The 19689-nt window shown below is 43.0% G+C and overlaps 1 protein-coding gene across 5 annotated transcripts in view; it reads right to left on the bottom strand.

Annotated features, from left to right (window-relative positions):
• KIF2A (kinesin family member 2A) overlaps positions 1-12972 on the bottom strand; it is a 93762-nt gene extending 80790 nt beyond the window's left edge. For all 5 annotated transcript variants that reach the window (XM_074952606.1, XM_074952608.1, XM_074952607.1 and 2 more), the window contains exon 1: positions 12759-12972. In XM_074952606.1, coding sequence (XP_074808707.1) covers positions 12759-12822 — 64 coding nt within the window. In that variant the 5' untranslated portion in view covers positions 12823-12972. The remainder of the gene's footprint in view (positions 1-12758) is intronic.
• Positions 12973-19689: the final 6717 nt, after the last annotated feature.

Below are 19689 nucleotides of genomic sequence, written 5' to 3'. Positions count from 1 at the left end.
AACTTGCAAGTTTAAATTTGCTGGAAGGAACACACCCAGGTTGCAGTGTTTCATTTATTATGGAGCTGCTGGTTAAAACTCTATAGTTGAGTCCAGGGTAGACCGATTTAAATCACTTTGATTTAAACTGGCATGCAGGAAGCCTTTTTTTAATAGATTTGCAGTAAAGGAGGTTTAGGTTGGACATTAGGAAAAACTTCCTGTCAGGCTAGTTAAGCACTGAAACAAATTGCTTAGGGAGGCTGTGGAATTTCCGTCATTGGAGGTTTTTAAGAACAGGTTAGACAAACACCTGTCAGGAATGGTCTAGTTATTACTTAGTCCTGCCTTGAGTGCAGGTGACTGGACTAGATGACCTACTGAGGTCCCTTCCAGTCCTACACTTCTATGATTCTAATCCTGTTTTGCATTTGTATGCTTTAGTGATTTTCCTAAAGAAAGACCGACTTATTTGTTGGTATAATTTGGTATGTCTTTTTTACTAACTAGTAGTATACACTATGTACACTTATTTAAGCAATTATATAGCTTAACATGAAACTTATGATAGAGAACAGTGAATAACATTTCTTATTTACTAGACAATTGATTTGTTTACTTGTGATTTGTGTCAGCTTTAAATAAAAACTGGATTTTTATCCACCCTGGTGGAGTTGGAAGTTTTCAGTTTCACAGTTTTAAATGTTTAGTTTGTAAAATCTCATTAAAATAGCAAATCACAGAAAGTAAATTGAGTACTATTTGGATTGTTCACAGTAGTTTGATGAAAACTGGGTTGATACAGAAAGAAAGTTTCAAAATTACACCTTTTTCATGTTTTTTCACTGAATTGTCTCACATTTTTTGGATATTCTTTGCAAGAAATCTAATGCTCTCTGGAATTTGTGCTTTGTCCCACTTGATGTTCCTCCTGTGCTCATTAATATAAGATCACTTATAGATGATGTTGTCTGTGCTGTGATTTTTCACCTTTTTTCTGCATAACTGATAAGAAATGCACCAACCAAAAACGTGTTTAGCACTGACAATGTACAACATCCACTCTTATCTATCTTATCTAGTTGTTGAACCGCTCCTTGCTGCTGTCAAGGTGTCCCATGTATGGCTTTATAAGCCCTGACATTAAGGGGTAGGCGGAGTCTCCCAGGATCACAATGGACATTTCTACTTCCCCTACGGTGATCTTCTGGTCCGGGAAGAAAGTCCTTGCTTGCAGCTTCCTGAACAGGCCAGTGTTCCAAAAGATGCGTGCGTCATCCACCTTTCCAGACCAGCCTGCGTTAATATCTGTGAAATGCCAATGGTGATCCACAAGCACCTGGAGAACCATTGAGAAATACCCCTTCCGATTAATTTACTCGGTGGCTAGGTGGTCTGGTGCCAGAATTGGAATATGCATGCCATCTATCGCCCCTTCACAGTTAATACAGCCCATTTGTGCAAAGCCATCCACACTGTCACGCACGTTGCCCAGAGTCACATTCTTTCGAAGCAGGATGCGATTAATGGTCCTAGACACTTCCGTCAACACGAGTCCAACCGTCAACTTTCCCACTCCGAACTGGTTAGCAACTAATCGGTAGCAGTGCGGAGTACCCAGGTTTCACAGTGCAATCACCACGCGCTTCTCCAATGGCAGGGCAGCTCTCATTCTCATGTCCTTGCACAGCAGGGCTGAGGTGAGTTCATCACACAGTGCCATGAAAGTGGCTTTCCTCATCCAAAAGTTCTGCAGCCACTGCTCATCATCCCAGACGTGCATGACAATGTGATCCCACTACTCAGTGCTTGTTTCTGAAGCCCAAAAGTGGTCAGCACTGTGGACACAAGCAATCTCGTGTCGTAGCTAGTTCATGTGGTGAGATCAATGTCGCACTCCTCTTGCCTTTGTAGTTTAAGGAATAACTCCATTGCCACTCGTGACGTGTTAGTCAGAGCAAGTAGCATACTGGTCAACAGTCTGGGATCCATTCCTGCAGACCGAAGAGGCAGAGCACGCAGGACACAAACCGTTGAAAGATGGCGCCAAATGCGGACGGAAGCACAGGGATTGCTGGGATGCGAAGCAGTGCATCACGGGGGCATTGGGACAGGACCCAGGATGCCCCATGACCCCCTCCACCTTCCCATAACTCTTAGCAGCAAAAGAGGAAGAGATGCTCTGTGGGATAGCTGCCCAGAGTTCACCGCTCCGAATACTGCTGCAAGTGTGAACACGCTATTGCGCAGGCAAGCTGACAGTGTGAACACACAACAGCGGTTTCCCTTCAGCGCTCTCTGATCGGCGCTGTAACTGCCGGAGCTGTAACTCTGCCAGTGTAGACATACCCTTAGACTGGGTTTTGTACATGAAAGCGCTCAGACCTTCAAACTTCCAACAAAGTTAACACTTACTGAAATCTAATCTTATGTTTAGAATCTTTTTGGAGTGTAGCCTTTTAGAATGGTCCTCTTTTGCCATTATTGTTCATAACTGGAAGACTCTCCTTCAGCTAAAGCTGAACATATTCTTCTATATAATGAATTCCATGAACTAACTATCCTCTTCCAAAATTGTTGCTATCGCATTTAAGCAAAAATGGCTGAACATGATGGGGTTTCTTTTAAATGTAATCTTAATTCAATTTCCTGGGTTTGTAATACTTGCTTCTGGGATACTTCCAAAATCTCTATAATTGTTTTTAACCTTGCATTACTGATGTATACACTAAACCCTCCTGCCACTTTTGCATAGTTTTCCTCTGTGACTAAATATTTAAATCATACACTTGCTAGGAGAAGTAATAAGCCACTTTTGCTTGGATTTGTGCTTACAGGGCCACTATCAACCTGTTCAGATACCTTAATTTTAAGGTCTCAGAAACCCAAAGACAGGGCCTACATTTCAGCAGCTTTTAGCTTACAGCCTAGTCTATTTTTTCCTTTGTGCAATTTTATACCTCTACTCATTATTCTTGCCACACCAACCTGAACAGGTCTTTTTCCTCCTTGATGTTGACACCTTTCAGATATTTGTAGATGTATGTCACCGCTTATTCTTTCACTCTCCACCCCAAGCTATACATATTAAATTATCTTAATCATTCTTCATATTTTAATTGCTCCAAGCCCTTTTTAGTTCTAGTTCTGTATATCCTTATCCTTCAAATCCCAGTGGACTGAAATGCAACAATATTAATTTAAAAAAACTACCAAAAAAATGACGCAACAGTTCAGGGCTGCTATTCATCTTTAGTCAAATTTTATGGTATAGAAAAATAAAAACATTCTTTCAAAATGAAAGACATGGTAAGAGCTAAATGGATTTAATTTCTCCCACAAGCCACCTCTTCGTATGCGTATCTTCTCTTTCCCCACGCACCTGTATCCTTTTCCCTCTTGTATTTCTCTTACACCCCTCATTCACTGACATGCTTTGAGTAGCATTTATCTCAGCAATTCGGGAGAGAGGTGCTTCAGAGGAGAACTTAGTGCTTCTGCAGCCACACCAACTCCATAATATGAGAGGGGAAGATCTTAATTTTCTGAAGGGAAGCTTCAGATCAGCTCTTTAGCCAGTGGCTGGGGATCCGGAGAGTAGCTTTCTAGCTGCTCCCCGACTAATAGTTCCATCTTGTAAGAGTGGGGGCTGAGCCAAAATCTTCTACTCAGCAGGTTGAGCTACAGCATGGGTTTCTCCATCAGGGAAAAAGAACTGGGAAGGGAGAGAGACCATGATTATGTAATCCCAGTGATCACACAGGAGCTTTAAATCCACCATTAGAAATAGCTTTACACTAAACAAGCCTGTGGTATAGAAGTACTGAAGAAAACAAAATTTCTCTAAGGAAGAAGATTTCTATTTTTGACTTTGAAGAGTTATTTATAATTGACAAGGTTCTTTCCCCACTCTGAACTCTAGGGTACAGATGTGGAGACGTGCATGAATACCTCCTAAGCTTACTTTTACCAGCTTAGGTTAAAACTTCCCCAAGGTACAAACTATTTTACCCTTTGCCCTTGGACTTCCACTGCCACCACCAAACGTCTGACCAGGTTTATTTTATTAGGAAAGAGCCTGTTCGGAAACGTCTTTCCCCCTAAAAGCCTCCCAACCCTTGCACCCCACTTCCTGGGGAAGGTTTGATAAAAATCCTCACCAATTTGCCTTGGTGACCACAGACCCAAACTCTTGGATCTTAAGAAGAATGAAAAAAAAGCATTCAGTTCTTGAAAAGAAGAATTTTAATAGAAGTAACAATAAAAAGAATCACCTCTGTAAAATCAGGATGGTAAATACCTTACAGGGTAATCAGAGTCAAAACATAGAGAATCCCTCTAGGCAAAACCTTAAATTACAAAAAGACACACAGACAGGAATATCCATTCTATTCTCAGCCATTAAAAGAAATCATAATCTAGCTAGATTACTAACTAAGTTCTAAGACTGCATTCCTGTTCTGTCCCCAGCAAAAGCATCACACAGACAGACAGACATTTGTTTTCTCCCTCCCCCCAGCTTTTGAAAGTATCTTGTCTCCTCATTGGTCATTTTGGTCAGGTGCCAGAGAGGTTATCCTAGCTTCTTAACCCTTTACAGGTGAAAGGATTTTTCGTCTGGCCAGGAGGGATTTTAAAGGTGTTTACCCTTCCCTTTATATTTATGACGACAATAATCAAACAGTATAGAAAAGCAGCACAAATACCAGGAAAGGCTACACGTTACATCTTTAACTTTAAAACCAATGTACAGCACAGTAAAAAACTAATGCTTTTTAAAGTTTGAATTACACATGATATGCCACCAACAAGTAACAACAATCTTTGTCATGTCGTCTGCAGGGACTGAAACCAGAATGCCTGAATCTAAAAACATGAACCTTTACTACTCAAGTTAAAGGGTCACGTCCATTAGCTCAGATGCAGTACCAGACTCAAAGCTCTTTATGTGGTCTGGCCACTAGTTGGAGGACAAAGATACATTGTGTCAGCATGGATTATCCAGGATAAGGTAACTGAGTCAAGTTATTTGTTAGCACATTTGAGTAGTCTTAAAACCAACCAGGCCTGGTCCACATTTAAAAATTAGATCAACCTAAACTACAACACTCAGGGATGTGAATTTTTCCCACCCCTGACTACCCAGTTAAGCCATCCTAATCCCTAGTGTAGACATTGCTAGGTCAATTGGTAGCATTCTTCTATTGATCTAGCTACTGCCACTCAGAGAGGCAGATTAACTACAGAAACAGACAAACCCCTTCCATTGTTGTAGGAAGCGTCTACACTACTGCTCTATAGAGGCACAGCTAGCTACAGCTGCACCACTCTAGAGCCCAAAGCAAAGCCCATGGCTTCAATCACAAAACATATCTGTCACCAAAGAGGAGAGCAAAAGTGTGCTCTGACTTCAAGTTATCCATAAGGGTCTGCAAAACAGCAAAATGACCCAAACTTAACACAATTATATAGGGTCATATTGGACTTTCAACCTTAATATGAAATTCCCAATGATATCAGTAGAAGTTGAACATATAAAGAATATGACACAGGAGATCTTGACAAATTGAGGCCAGCAGCGCTCTTTCAAGGAGGAGCAATATCAAAATTCTGCAAAATCTATGGTTTTATTTTAAAAAAATTAAGTTTACAGCACTTATTGTTACAAAAATTACTCTCAGGTCATGTTTTTAAGATTAACAGGTGTAGTAACATCGCTATAAGTCTAGGAACTGCCACACAAGATCAGACCAGAAGTCCATCTAGTCCAGTACCCTGTCTCTAAAAATGACCACGACCAGCTGCTTCAGAGAGAAGTACAATAAACCCTACAGCAGGCAACTGCAGAATAATATGCCCAGATGGAAAGTTTCTTCCTAAATTCCATCAGTTAGAGGCCAGCTTATGTCCTGCAGCCAGTGGTTTATATCCCTTCCAAGACTCTTGGGGGGTTTTTTGTGTTTCACTAATTCTTTGTATAACACCCAATATTTCTTCCATCCATGTCAACATTCAATAGTTTTTTTAATCCTACAAAGCTCTTTGCCTCACTGATATCTTGTGGCAAAGAGTTCCACAAGCTAATTGTGTACTGCTTATTCTCTTTTATCTGTTTTAAATTAGCTGTCTTTCAATATCAAGGAATGTCCTCTTGTTCTTGTATTATGAAAAAAGGTGAATGGAAATGCTTGATCCACTTTCTCCATATCATTCATAGATTCCAAGGCCAGCAGGGACCACTATCATCTTCTATGGCCTGTGTTATACAGGAGGTCAGACAACTTCCCCAAAATAATTCCTAGAGGATATCCGTTAGAAAAAAATCCAATCTTGATTTTAAAATCATCAGTGCTAGAGACTTCACAACAACTCTTGGCAATTTGTTCCAATGGTGAATTACCCTCACTGTTAAAAAAATTATGCCTTATTTCGAGTCTGAATTTGTCTAGTTTCAACTTCAAACCATTGTATCATCTTGTACTTTCTCTGCTAGATTAAAGAGCCCTTAAGAGCAGTCCCTTGGGTATGGCAAATCGGGGAGACCGCCCTGGGCGCTGCGCTTTGGGAGTCCCCATGCTTCGATAAAATCGCGAGAAGGCAGGCAGGGAGGTGAGGCAGGCGCAGAGTGGGGTGAAGAGGCAAACGGGGAGGCGAGCGGTAGGCGGGTGGGGAGAAGCCTCCTACCAGAACCTCCCCCTCCTCCCATCGCCTCCTGCCTGCCAGCAGACCCCGGCAATCAGCACCTTCCCCTCCCTCTCAGCGCCTCCCGCCTGCCACAGATCAGGTGTTTCGCAGCATCAGGAGGCACTGGGAGGAAGGGGAGAGAAGCAAGGGTGCAGCGCATTCAGGGGAGGGGGGTGGAACTGGGCGGGACGGGAAGAGGCAGGGCGAGTAGGGGAAGGGGTGGAGTTGGGGCATGGCTTGGGCAGAGCCGGGGGGGGTAGGGGGGAGTACCCCCCAGCTGATTAGAAACTCAGCACCTATGTCCCTGGCCCCGCACCCCTCTTAGGGACGGCCCTGGAGCCCATTATCAAATATTTGTTCCCCATGTAGATATTTACAGAGTGTATAACCAATTAACCCCTTAGTCTTCTCTTTTTTAAGCTAAGTAGACTCAGACCTCAATCTATCACTGTAAGGCAAGTTTTCTAATCCTTCGTATGTTCTTATGACTCTTCTCTGAACGCTCTGCAATTTATTATCCTTCTTGAACAGTGGGCATCAGAACGGTACACGGTATTCCAAAAGAAGTCACACCGGTGCCAAATACAGAGGGAAAATAACCCCTCTACTCCTCCACGAGATTCCCCTGGATCTTGCATCCCTGGATCAATTTAGCTATAAGAATGGCCATACTGGGTCAGACCAAAGATCCATCTAGCCCAGTATCCTGTCTTCCAACAGTAGCCAATGCCAGGTGCCCCAGAGGGAATGACCAGAACAGGCAATCATCAAGTGATCCATCCCCTGATGTTTTGGTGACAACTTCACACAGGTCGCTCAAGTTCAGCTGATTATCCATCATGACACCCAGATCTTTTTCAGAGTCACTGCTTCCGAGGATAGAATCCCCCATCCTGTAAGTATGGCCTACATTCTTGGTTCCTAGATGTACACATTTACATTTAGCCACATTCAAACACATACTGTTAAATTGTGCCCAGTTTACCAAGTGATCCAGATCACTCTGAATAAGTCCTCTTCATTATTTACCACTCCCCAATTTTTAGGTCATCTGCAAACTTTATCAGCGAGGATTTGTTGTTTTCTTCCAGGTCATGAATACAAAAGTCAAATAGCATAGGGCTAAGAAATGATCCATGCAGGACCCTGCTGGAAATACACCCTCTCGATGATAATTCCCTGTTTATTGTTACATTTTGAGACCTATCAGTTAGCCAGTTTTTAATCTATTTAATGTACGCTATGTTAATTTTATATTGTTCTAGTTTTTTAATCAAAATGTTGTGTAGTACCAAGTCAAATACCTTACACAAGTCTCAGTAAATCATGTCAACACTATTACCTTTATCAAAGTTGTAATCTCAAAAAAAATCAAGTTAGTTTGACAGGATCTATTTTCCATAAACCCATGTTAATTTGTATTGATTACATTACCCTCCTTTAATATTTATTAATCTAGTCTCTTATCAGCTGCTCCATTAGCTTGCCTGGGATCAATGTCAGGTTGACGGGACTACAATTACCGGGTCAGCCAGTTTACCCTTTTTATAAGCGGGCACAACATTAGTTGTCTTCCAGTCTTCTCAAACTTCCCTAGTGCTCCAAGACTTATTGAAAATCATCATTAACAGTACAGGAAGCGCCTTAGCCACATCGTTATTGTGTCAGCTCTTATTCATCCCCTAAGGTAAACACTCCCAGTCTTTACATTCTCTTCATATTAAAGTTTTTCTATGCTTTTATTCATTCTTCCCAACCACCTGTGAGGGCTCTCTATTTCTACTAAATCATTTTTGAAATAGTGAGTAGCATGAACAGAGTATTCCACGTGGGTGGAAAACACCAGTATGTACAATGGTATTGTAATAATTTAATAATTTCAGTGTTCTTTCTCATACTGTTCCAAGCCTGCAGAGACACAGCTCTAATACTGTTTGGGCGAGGAGGGAAAAAAGTGGGGTGAAAAAGCTGCTGCTCTGAGGGCTGGACTGGGCAGGGAGCACCATGGGGAGGGGAGAGGGATTCCAGCCACCCCAGCAAAGGGATGCCAGGCATGGGGTAAGCTTTGCCTATCTCACCAAAAGATTGTACTTGTAGAAGGAAAGCCAACATACGATGATTTATTATGGAGAAGAGTTAGCATAAATTGATTTACTGAGAGTGGCCATCATTAGCTGTATTACTGTGTGAGTGAAATGGAAGCAGCATTAATTGATTTGGTGTAGTTTTTGTGTGTGTGTGTATATATATATATATATATATAAATAAATAAGTGGTGGGCAGCTATTACTCAGGTGTATTACTCAAGCAGGAAACAGGCCATGTTTGAACCCCAGCAACATGGTACATGCTGGTGACCAGGAAACATGGGCACAACCTGTGGCACTGGTATATTTTGGTCTGGTGAGCAGGTTTAGTCCATAGGGCTAGGAGGTAATGGGAACGTTGTTCAAACTGTGCAGATATGGCACATAAAATTCAAACGATGTTAAGTTATTCATGTGATTGAGGTTTTGCTTCTGAGCAGAGCTGTTACTTGTCAATGGGGTTAACAGATGCTCTTTTCCAGCTACATGTTCATTATTTTGAAACATGAACATTAAATTTAAACATAATAGATGCTTTTTAAGTAACTGAATTAGTTGGCTGGTTACTGCTGTTCCATTCTAAATGAAGGGAACTAGTTATTCTCTACAATTATAATTCAAGATACCAAGACGGCATTTGTACCAACGCTCATCTGAAGAAACCAACAATTCCCTGCAAAAACTGCTATAACGTCTCTTCTTGGAAATGTTGAGTTTCATCCAAAAGCTGTCATGATATTTTGGTTACTGATTCTAATAATATATTTTATTTCTATTATACTTATTTTCCATTTGCATCTTACAACAGACCACTGTTGGAGTGGGTGGGTGAGATTCTGTGGCCTGCGTTGTGCAGGAGGTCAGACTAGATGATCATAATGGTCCCTTCTGACCTTAGTATCTATGAAACTGTGAATCACAATGAAAAACACAATAATTCATCTTACTGGAGTATTCTGATGCCCTTGCTCTCAAGTGTATTATTCCATCATTATACTTATTTTTTGTTGCAATATGTAAGACCATCAAGTGCTATATATGAATCAAAATCAAGGTATTTTATAGAAAGTTGATATTCCTTACAATAATTTAAAAAAAAAGGGGGGGGGGGGCTTAAAATGTTACAATTTCAATGCAGTTCTGTGCACAGAGAAACATTTAAAATGACTGGTGGACAAACTGGAGATTCTTCCTACCCTTTGGTGTCACCCCAGAAACTGATCAAAACTTAGTTGTCTGATCCTAAAGAATATTCAGGTAAACAAACAGGTAAATAAACAGCTACTTGATTTTTAGAGATCATACTTACCATTCAAATTCGTGTTTTGTTTTAGAAAGGGTGTGTGTTCACTTGGAGTTAGCCTGGATTCCTACCTGAGCATTGCCCTAACCCAGAGGTGGGCAAACTACGGCCCATGGGCCACATCCAGCCCATGGGATCCTCTTGCCGGGCCCCTAAGCTCCTGGCCTGGGAGGCTAGCCCCCATCCCCTCCCCTGCTGTTCCCCCTCCCCCACAGCCTCAGCTCACTGCACCACCGGCAGGGCTGCGAGCTCTTGCCGGGCAGCGCAGCTGTAGAGCCTGGGGCTCTGGGCGGCGCGGCTGCAGCATCGTCAGCCACTGGTGTTCCAGGCAGTGCGGTAAGGGGGCGGGGAGGGTTGGATAGAGGGCAGGGGAGTTGGGGTGGTGGTCAGGGGGTGGAGGGGTGGATAAGGGTCGGGTCGAGGAACAGGGGGGTTGAATGGGGCGGGGTCCCAGGGGGCAGTCAGGAAGGAGGAGAGGGTTGGATGGGGTAGCAGGGGGGAGGGAGTGGTCAGGGAACAGGCTGGGTTGGATGGGGCAGGAGTCCCGGGGGGGGGGGGGGGGTGAGAAGCAGGGGGGGAGGGGGATCAGCTAGGGGACAGGGGCCGGGCTATGCCTGACTGTTTGGGGAGGCACAACCTCCCCTAACCGGCCCTCCATACAATTTCAGAAACTCTATGCAGCCCTCAGCCAAAAAGTTTGCCCACTCCTGCCCTAACCTTTCACTCAGGCTGCTAATCTGCCCCTTTTGCACCGAGACATAGGTTAAATCACTGCAATGCTGACAGTCCTCTGTGCCTTCCCACAGTTCCCCCATGTGCCCAGAAGGACAGTTTTTCCTCAATTCACTGGGAAATATTCAGAGTGGGAGCAAAAATAAACATGAGATATGCCCCAGAAGTTCTAGAGGCACACCAGGGTGTGCAGCACCAGTGAGGACACATAATTTGGGTATAGATTCACAGCACAGCTGCACCCTGTTGGGCTAACCCAGCTGCAGATCACCCATGTTTTTTCTGTGTATATGAAGAAATACCCAAAATGTTTTACAGAAATCAAATACTTTTATTGGACTATATGTAACCATTACATATTTTGCTGCATCACTTAAACTAATTATTAATATGGGTATTATATACAAGACTTAACTGTTCTCATTTCTGGTGTCAATAGTGACCAGAAGTAGTCAGGAAAACAATTATTGTATGAGGCAAATATTTTTAAATGTAAGCAAGACACACAATCCCCAATTATGGCTACTGAAAGCTCACAGAGCTCTCAGTGAAATCATCTGACAAGCACAATGAAGTATAAAAAAATAAAACAGTATCTATAAAGAAACCTGCAATAGGTTACACACACAATCAATGAAAAGCCTATCCGGTTCTTTGTGTCACACACAAGTCATTATTCGCAAACTGAGATGTTATGTATAATGAGTGATGGCAGTGTTAATGACAAAACAAAAATGCAGTGTTTAAGAACGTTCAATCTAGAGAGTGGGAAAGAAAGGTAGCTAACAGCACATCCTCATGCAGCTTATATGCTGCTTCATGCTCTAGCCATACTCTAGTTTCAGCACCCTGGATCTCCAGGTTTTTCTCAGCTGCTGCACAAGCATCTGAACTTTCCCAGAATGGTTCTGAATAGTCACACTGCTGGAGAATAAACTGATTTTCCAGAGACAATCCCAACATGTCCCCACCCCACGGGACTTCCGTTCTCAACTGGTCTTGGGGATGTGCTGACGTATCACCATTCAAATTACAAAACTGAAGGTATGAGAGGCCTGCCCATTGATACAGACACCAAAATCCCCATCCAGCCTCTGCCCATAAGCCTCCATCCAGACAACATACCCATCACACAAGGGATATCACCTCAAAACCCAGTCACTCATCTCCTAACTTCACGTGCGTCTCCCGAACCACTGCACATGCTACTGAGCAGGCAGGAGGGGAAACACTGGATCAGCAGCAGAGAGGTCTAAGTACAGAGCAGTGTATTTACATTGCAAAGAAGCACAAAATAGCCAAAAGAGCATCAGGTTTTTTTGTTAACTAATGATGGAGAGAGGGAGTGTCCCAAGCCATCTCTCTGGCACTGTACATTGCAGTACACTGTAAGTACAGTTAATCACAGCTTTTCAATATGACTGAGAAGTTATTGCTGTACATCACCCCTTCTGCTCCTTCCCCCCCCAGCCCATCTCTCAGCCGCACCCCCACCCAAACTTCCCTCTTCCGTCTTCACCCCAAACCAGTTCGTCTCCCCTCCCCCCGTTATCCACCGCCTCACCCATTTTCATTTTTGCCTTCCCTTCCCCTCCCGCCATCAGCCGATATCCCCCGACCCTTCTTCCTCCTCTAGCTCATTCCCTCCACCCCTTGCTCAGCCCACCCCCCGAGTCAGACCTTCTCCCCTCGCCATCCCCTTGCCAGCCCCTCCTCCTCTCCCCCCCCTCCCAGCACTGCAGCAGCCTCCCTGTCTCCAGCCACGGCGGCTGCCGCCCGTGTCCTCGCGCCGCCCCGCCCCCAGCGCGCCCGGGAAACGACAGCAACGAGCCCTAACAACCGCGGCAAACAGCAGGCCCGGCCCCTCCCCGGGCCCCATGCGCACAATGGGCCCCGCGCGCAGCCCCCTGCCTCGCGGGGGAGACGGCGGGGGCCGGGGGCTGCGGCCGCTCAGCCTCCTCCCCTTCGCTCACCATCGCTGCGCTTGATCTCCACATAGATCCCGATCTGGATCTTGCCGAAGTTGGCCGCTGCCATCGCTTCATGGGGCAGCCGGGGTCCGAGGCGCTGCCGGGCGGACGCGCAGGGGGCGGGGAGGGCACAGGGCAGCGGCAGCAGCTCCGGGGGAGGGGAGAAAAGGCGCCGGCCGGATACAACAGGCGCTGGGAGCCGCTGCGCCTGCGCACTTCACGGAGGCGTCACTCGGCGGGACCGGCTTAAGGGATGGGAGGGGAAGGTGGCGCCTCCGCCTGCCGCCTCCTCCCCTGGCAGGCGAGGGCGCTCGGCCCCTGCCCCTGCCCCTGCCCCTGGGGAGCTCTGCCCGGGAGCGTTCGCGGGGTTGTGGCGGTGAGCGCGACCATGGCCCCTGCCGACTGCAGAGCGCCTCAGGCACCCGCCCCGCCGGTTTGATTCCGCCGCCCGTGGCCGCTGAGCGCCCAGCCACGCCGGTACCGCCACCCTGTTCTAACCCGCCTCCCGCGCTGATCCCACAGCCACCCTGTTAGACACTGCACCTCGCACTGATCAGCCCTCCCATCCCAGGGTGACAGCCCGACCGTGGCGGTAAAGGCAGCCCGTTAAAACCAGCACTTTGCTCTTATCTTTTCCCTCCCCCAGCTCAGCGTTCCCCTGTTCAAAACCTGGCTCTCCCTGTAATGCACTCTCAGCAACTCCAGTCCGCCCTGTTAAAACCAGAGCTCAGGCTTATCCCCCCAACAAGGCCGCTGTGAGTCAACCCGTGCCCTAGCTTTATGCCTCCACCTCCTCCTGTCCCCAGTTTCACAAAGTCACCACCTCATCTGTACCCACACAGGCCTCAGCCACCCTATTAAAACCCTGCTTTATCTTCTCATGTGACAACTTCTCTGGTCTTATTGGCACTGCTAAAGGATCCTCCCCCCCCCCCCCCCCCGCCTAAGAGGGGGGTCCACAGGACCTGGAAAACCAGATAATTACGTGGGACAACTAATGAACAACAGGGACAGGACAACTTCTCTGGTGCTGAGCAAAACCACACCCTTACCAAATGCACCACCTCTCCTTGATTTATTCCCAGTTGCCAGCAATTCCTCCAGCCAGGCCAAAGCCATTTTGTTAACAACATACATCCTACTAGCTTCAGCTCACAAACGACTCCCCTAACCTGTTAAAACAATCCTATAAAAACACTTCATATTCATCCTTTTCTCACAATTATTCCCCTGCTTCCGGTGAGACACCCCATTAAAAATTGTACCTTGAGTTTATCCCTCCGGACATCACCACACTATGCCAAAGCCCCCTATTTACAATTGGTATTCACATTTATTCTCCTCCGCCCCACTCCCTGTGATATCCCCCACTGGAGCAAAGTATCTCAGTAAAAATTGACACTCTGCCCCTCAACACAAAAACACAATGACTTCCTCTCCAGTAAAGCCAGTCCATTAAAAATCTGCACCTCACTTTTAGCTCCTCTCTATCACCCCAGCAAAGTCACTGTTAAACATCAGCACCTCAACTTTATTTCCCCCACATACGCTTTGACAGCCTCCCCATTCTGACAAAGCCAACCCATTAGTAATGCACTCCTCAGATTTAGCTTCCCCCCGCCCCCCCAAAACCTCCCCCACTCTGTCAAAGAAGATGTAAAAACTGGCTCCTCCAATTTATTCCCACTACACAACTCCCTAAGTCGAGCAAAGTTTGTCACTAAAATTTGGTACCTCATGGTTCTTTCCATCAGAGAGTTATCTCTGGCACTACTTTAAACGTATATATTAGTGCTTTTCATGTGGTATTTTAAAGCACTTTACAAAGGTGATAAGTACCTTCCCCATTTTACAGATGAGGAAAATTAGGCAGAGATTAAGTGATTTGCCCAAGGTCACACATTGAGCCAGAAGCAGTGCTGGGCCAAAAACTCAGGCTGCTATTGCCCTGCCCTCTAAACACTTGACTATGCTGCTGAAGATCTTTATATATCACTGAGAAACTAAAGATAACAAACCAATTTTTTCCTTTGATGGGGAGGAGTATTCATGCAGGAATGCTCCACATTTGTATGTATGTAAATAGGTAACTAATAGGTAAGGTGCCAATAGATTAGGCCCAAGAATATGTAGCACAATTCCTGAGCTTCATAGGATCAATAAAACTCATTGTGTGCTGCAGAGAGCGTCCTCTAGCTGCTTTTTACATCAGTACTTAAACAGTATAACCACCCTTTAAAGTTGACCTGCACATTTAAAAATGGGGGACTGTTATGCCTCTTTATACTGTTGAAAGGTCAGAGATTCTTCCACCCTCCAACCCAAAAAAGGTTTGTTTCTCTGCATTTTTTACATGAGAAATTTAGGTTTTATTCATCCTGTTTCTATTTCTGGAAGACACTCTCAACTGGAGATACAGTAGTAGTATAGTAGATAGAGTTGCCATCAAAGGTATCAAGGGGAATGGACTTATAAAACTGCTAACAATACTTTAGTATTTTTGTTTTTGTTAATACCTATATAACTCAAACACTTGACAAACTGTTGGGAGGAAATATCTCTTGTTAACTAAAGGGGAAAAAATGTTGAATCCTTAACAATTCAGAAAGTACCCACTCCAGTTCTTGGATTTTTCGAAGGAGATCACCACTAATGAAGTCAAGACTTGATATTCCTAATATATATTAAAGCAGAAAGAGTGAATTAACAAATCTTTCAAGCCTTCATCAAAGTTCATAAAGAAGGATTATTTTCTTTTGTACACTATCTTTAAATCTGAGATTGCAGCACTTCTGTTATGCTGTTTATATTTTGTAAAGTACTCCAGGATGAAGTACTGCTGAAAAGGATCTGGGTGTTATAGTACGTCACAGATTGAATGTGAGCCAACACTATGATATAGTTGTAAAAAAAAGTCTAATATTCTGGGTGTAGTAATAAGAGTATTGTATGTAAAATATAGGAGATAGCTTCTGGTGAGGCCTCAGCTGGAGTACAGTGTCCAGTTCTGGACACAACACTTCAGGAACAATGTGAACAAATTGGACAGTGTTCAGAGGAGAGCTACAAAAATGAAAAAAAGGTTTAGAAAACCTGACCTATGAGGAAAGTTAAAAAAAACTGGCCATATTTAGTCTTGAGAAAAAAAGACTGCAGTAGGACTGGATAACAATCTTCAAATATGGTAAGGGCTGTTATAATGAGAATGGTGATCAATTGCTCTCCATGTCCTCTGAAGGTAGGACAAGAAGTAATAAGCTCAGTCTGCAGCAAGGGAGATTTAGTTTAGATATTAGGAAAAACTTTCTAACTATTAAGCACTGTTAAGCACTGGAATAGGCTTCCAAGGAGGTTGTGGAATCCCCTTCAGTGGAAGTTTTAAAGAACAGGTCAGACAAACAACTGTCAGGGATGGTGGAGAGATACTTGGTCCTGCCTCAGTGCATGGGGCTGGATTAGATAACCTATAGAAATCCCTTCCAGCCTTACATTTCTATGATTCCATGCTATATAAAAATAATACAATGTTATTTAAACTCTTTTTTTTCCAGTAAGGCTGGTAGAAATAATGCTTTCAGGTTTAAATATCCATTGCTTAATCTCAGTTTGATAGTGATATTTTGTGGTCAAATTGACAAAACATGTTTAGATGTTTTGAATTGTATATAAATACAAAAATGAAAATATGTGAATTTAAGATGCTTTTTCTTATTCTAAAATAATTTAAAAAGCAGCTTTGTTTTAAAAACCCAAACAAGGCGTAATATTAATTCTCATTCAGAACCAATTGTTTTGCCTATTAATTTTAAGGAATGTTTTACTAAAAAATTTGAAAGGCAAGTTACAGGTAAACAAAGAGATATTCTGTGTCTCGGCATTGATTCTGCAAACACACAAGTTTAATTTTAGACACAAGTAACCCCACAGAAATAAACAGGATGACTTGTGCGTAAAGTTAAGCACATGCATCAGTGTTAGCTGAACTTGGGCTTTGGTTAAAACAAAATACAGTAAAACAAAATTCAAATGTCATTGTAGACTCGATCTGGAAATATGTGAAGCAATTTAGCCCCAGCCTAGTGAAACACTTAAGCATGTGCTTAACTTTAAGTACATGATTAGCCCATTGAAGTTAGCACCTTGGAAGTTCACCGAGTTACAAATGAGATATTGCCATCACCACACAGTATATATGAAGATACAAGCAGATCAAAGTCCTTGCATGTCTGGGGAGAATGTATAATAGTAAAAATAAAATATCAATTCAAACGCCTTTAAAGTATGACAGAACATTAGAGAGAGTTGTCATGCAAATAAAGTTGCCTAGTAGTTTTCTAAGTGAGGGTTGATTTTTCATTTGCACATCACCTACAATTATTTTCCAAAGGACACAATAGCCTTTTTCCCTATTTTGAGTATATGCCCCTCTTTCAACAATTTAAGTTAACAATAGATGTTCAAACCAATGTTAACAGTAGAGGAATGCTGTGAGGTCCACAGCTACATTATGCGTTTTTAATTAAAGTACAGGAAAAACTAATTACATGGTGGGTTGCATATGGATGGCTGCTAATATGGAAAACTATCCTTATGCAGCATTTATGAGAAAGTACATCCAGAATTTGTATGATTTTTGCAATGTTTGCAAAACTTCCAAAATAGTACATTTCAATCCTTAGACCACAACACACGCTAGAAGTCTAAATAATAAGATGGGTGAACTAGAGTGTCTCGTATTAAATGAGTATATTGATATAATGGGCATCACAGAAACTTGGTGGAATGAGGATAATCAATGGGACACAGTAATACCAGGGTACAAAATACATCGGAAGGACAGAACAGGTTGTGCTGGTGGGGGAGTGGCACTATATGTGAAAGAAAGCATAGAATCAAATTAAGCAAAAGCCCTGACAAAGCCCTGTCTGGGATGATTTAGTTGGGGCTGGTCCTGCTTTGAGCAGGAGTTTGGACTAGATGACCTCCTGAGGTCTCTTCCTACCCAAATCTTCTATGATTCTATGAAGTAAAAATCTTAAATGAACCTAACTGTACCATAGAATCTCTATGGATAGTAATTTCATGCCCTAATAATAAGAATATAGAAGTAGGGATATATTACCAACCACTTGACCAGGGTGGTGATAGTGACTGTGAAATGCTCTGGGAGATTAGAGAGGCTATTAAAATAAAAAAACTCAATAATAATGGGGAATTTTAATTATCCCCATATTGACTGGGTACATGCTACCTCAGGACGGGGTGCAGAGATAAAGTTTCATCACACCTTAAATGACTGCTTCTTGGAGCAGCTAGTCCTGGAATCCACAAATGGAGAGGCAATTCTTTGATTTAATTCTAAGTGGAGCACAGGATCTGGTCTAAGAGGTGAATATAGCTGGACTGCTTGGAAATAGTGACCATAATATAATTAAATTTAACATCCCTGTAGCGGGGAAAATACCACAGCAGCCCAACGCTGTAGCATTTAATTTCAGAAAGGGGCACTACACAAAAATGAGGAAGTTAGTGAAACAGAAATTAAAAGGTACAGCGCAAAAAGTGAAATCTCTGCAAGCTGCATGGAAACATTTTAAAGACACCATAATAGAGGCTCAACTTAAAGGTATACCCCAAATTAAAAAACATAGTAAGAGAACCAAAAAAGTTCCACCGTGGCTAAACAAAGTAAAAGAAGCAGTAAGAGGCAAAAAGGCATCCTTTAAAAAGTGGAAGTTAAATCCTAGTGAGGAAAATAGAAAGGAATATAAACCCTGGCAAATGAAGTGTAAAAATATAATTAGGAAGGCCAAAAAAGAATTTGAAGAACATCAGAAGCAGGAAGCCTCCTAAACAATCAGTGAGGCCACTGAATGATTGAGATGCTGAAGGAGCACTCAAGGACAATAAGGCCATTGCGGAGAAACAAATGAATTCTTTGCATCAGTCTTCACAGCTGAGGATGTGAGGGAGATTCCCAAACCTGAGCCATTCTTTTTAGGTGACAAATCTGAGGAACTGTCCCAGATTGAAATGTAATTAGAGGAGGTTTTGGAACAAATTGATAAACTAAACAGTAATAAGTCACCAGTTCTGAAGGAACTTGAATGTGAAATTTCAGAACTACTAACTGTAGTCTGTAACCTATCATTTAAATCAGCTTCTGTACCAAATGACGGGAGGATAGCTAATGTGATGCTTCAGTACTGGGCAAACTAGTTGAAACTATAGTAAAGAACAAAATTGCCAGACAAATTGATTAACATAATTTGTTGGGGAAGAGTCAACAAGGTTTTTATAAAGGGAAATCATGCCTCACCAATCTACTAGAATTCTTTGAGGGGGTCAACAAGCAGGTGGACAAGGGGGATCCAGTGGATATAGTGTACTTAGATTTTCAGAAAGCTTTTGACAAGTTCCATCACCAAAGGCTCTTAAGCAAAGTAGGCTGTCATGTGATAAGGGGGAAGGTCCTCTCATGGATTGGTAGCTAGTTAAAAGATAGGAAACAAAGGGTAGGAATAAATGGTCAGTTTTCAGAATGGAGAGAGGTAAATAGTGGTGTTCCCCAGGGGTCTGTACTGGGACCAGTCCTATTCAACATATTCATAAACAGTAAACAGTGAGGTGGCAAAATTTGCAGATGATACAAAACTACTCAAACTACAAAAATACTCAAGATAGTTAAGTCCCAGGCAGACTTAAGTTAAGTTCCAGGCAGATTCCAAAACTAGGTGACTGGGCAAAAAAATGGCAGAAGAAATTCAATGTTGATAAATGCAAAGTAATGCACATTGGAAAACATAATCCCAACTATACATATAAAATGATGGGGTTAAATTAGCTGTTACCACTCAAGAAAGAGATCTTGGAGTCATTGTGGACAGTTCTCTGAAAACATCCACTCAATGTGCAGTGGAAATCAAAAAAGCAA

Source organism: Natator depressus, chromosome 5 (assembly GCF_965152275.1).
Source record: "Natator depressus isolate rNatDep1 chromosome 5, rNatDep2.hap1, whole genome shotgun sequence".
NCBI lineage: Eukaryota > Metazoa > Chordata > Testudines > Cheloniidae > Natator > Natator depressus.
This window is presented reverse-complemented; position numbering and strand designations above follow the sequence as displayed.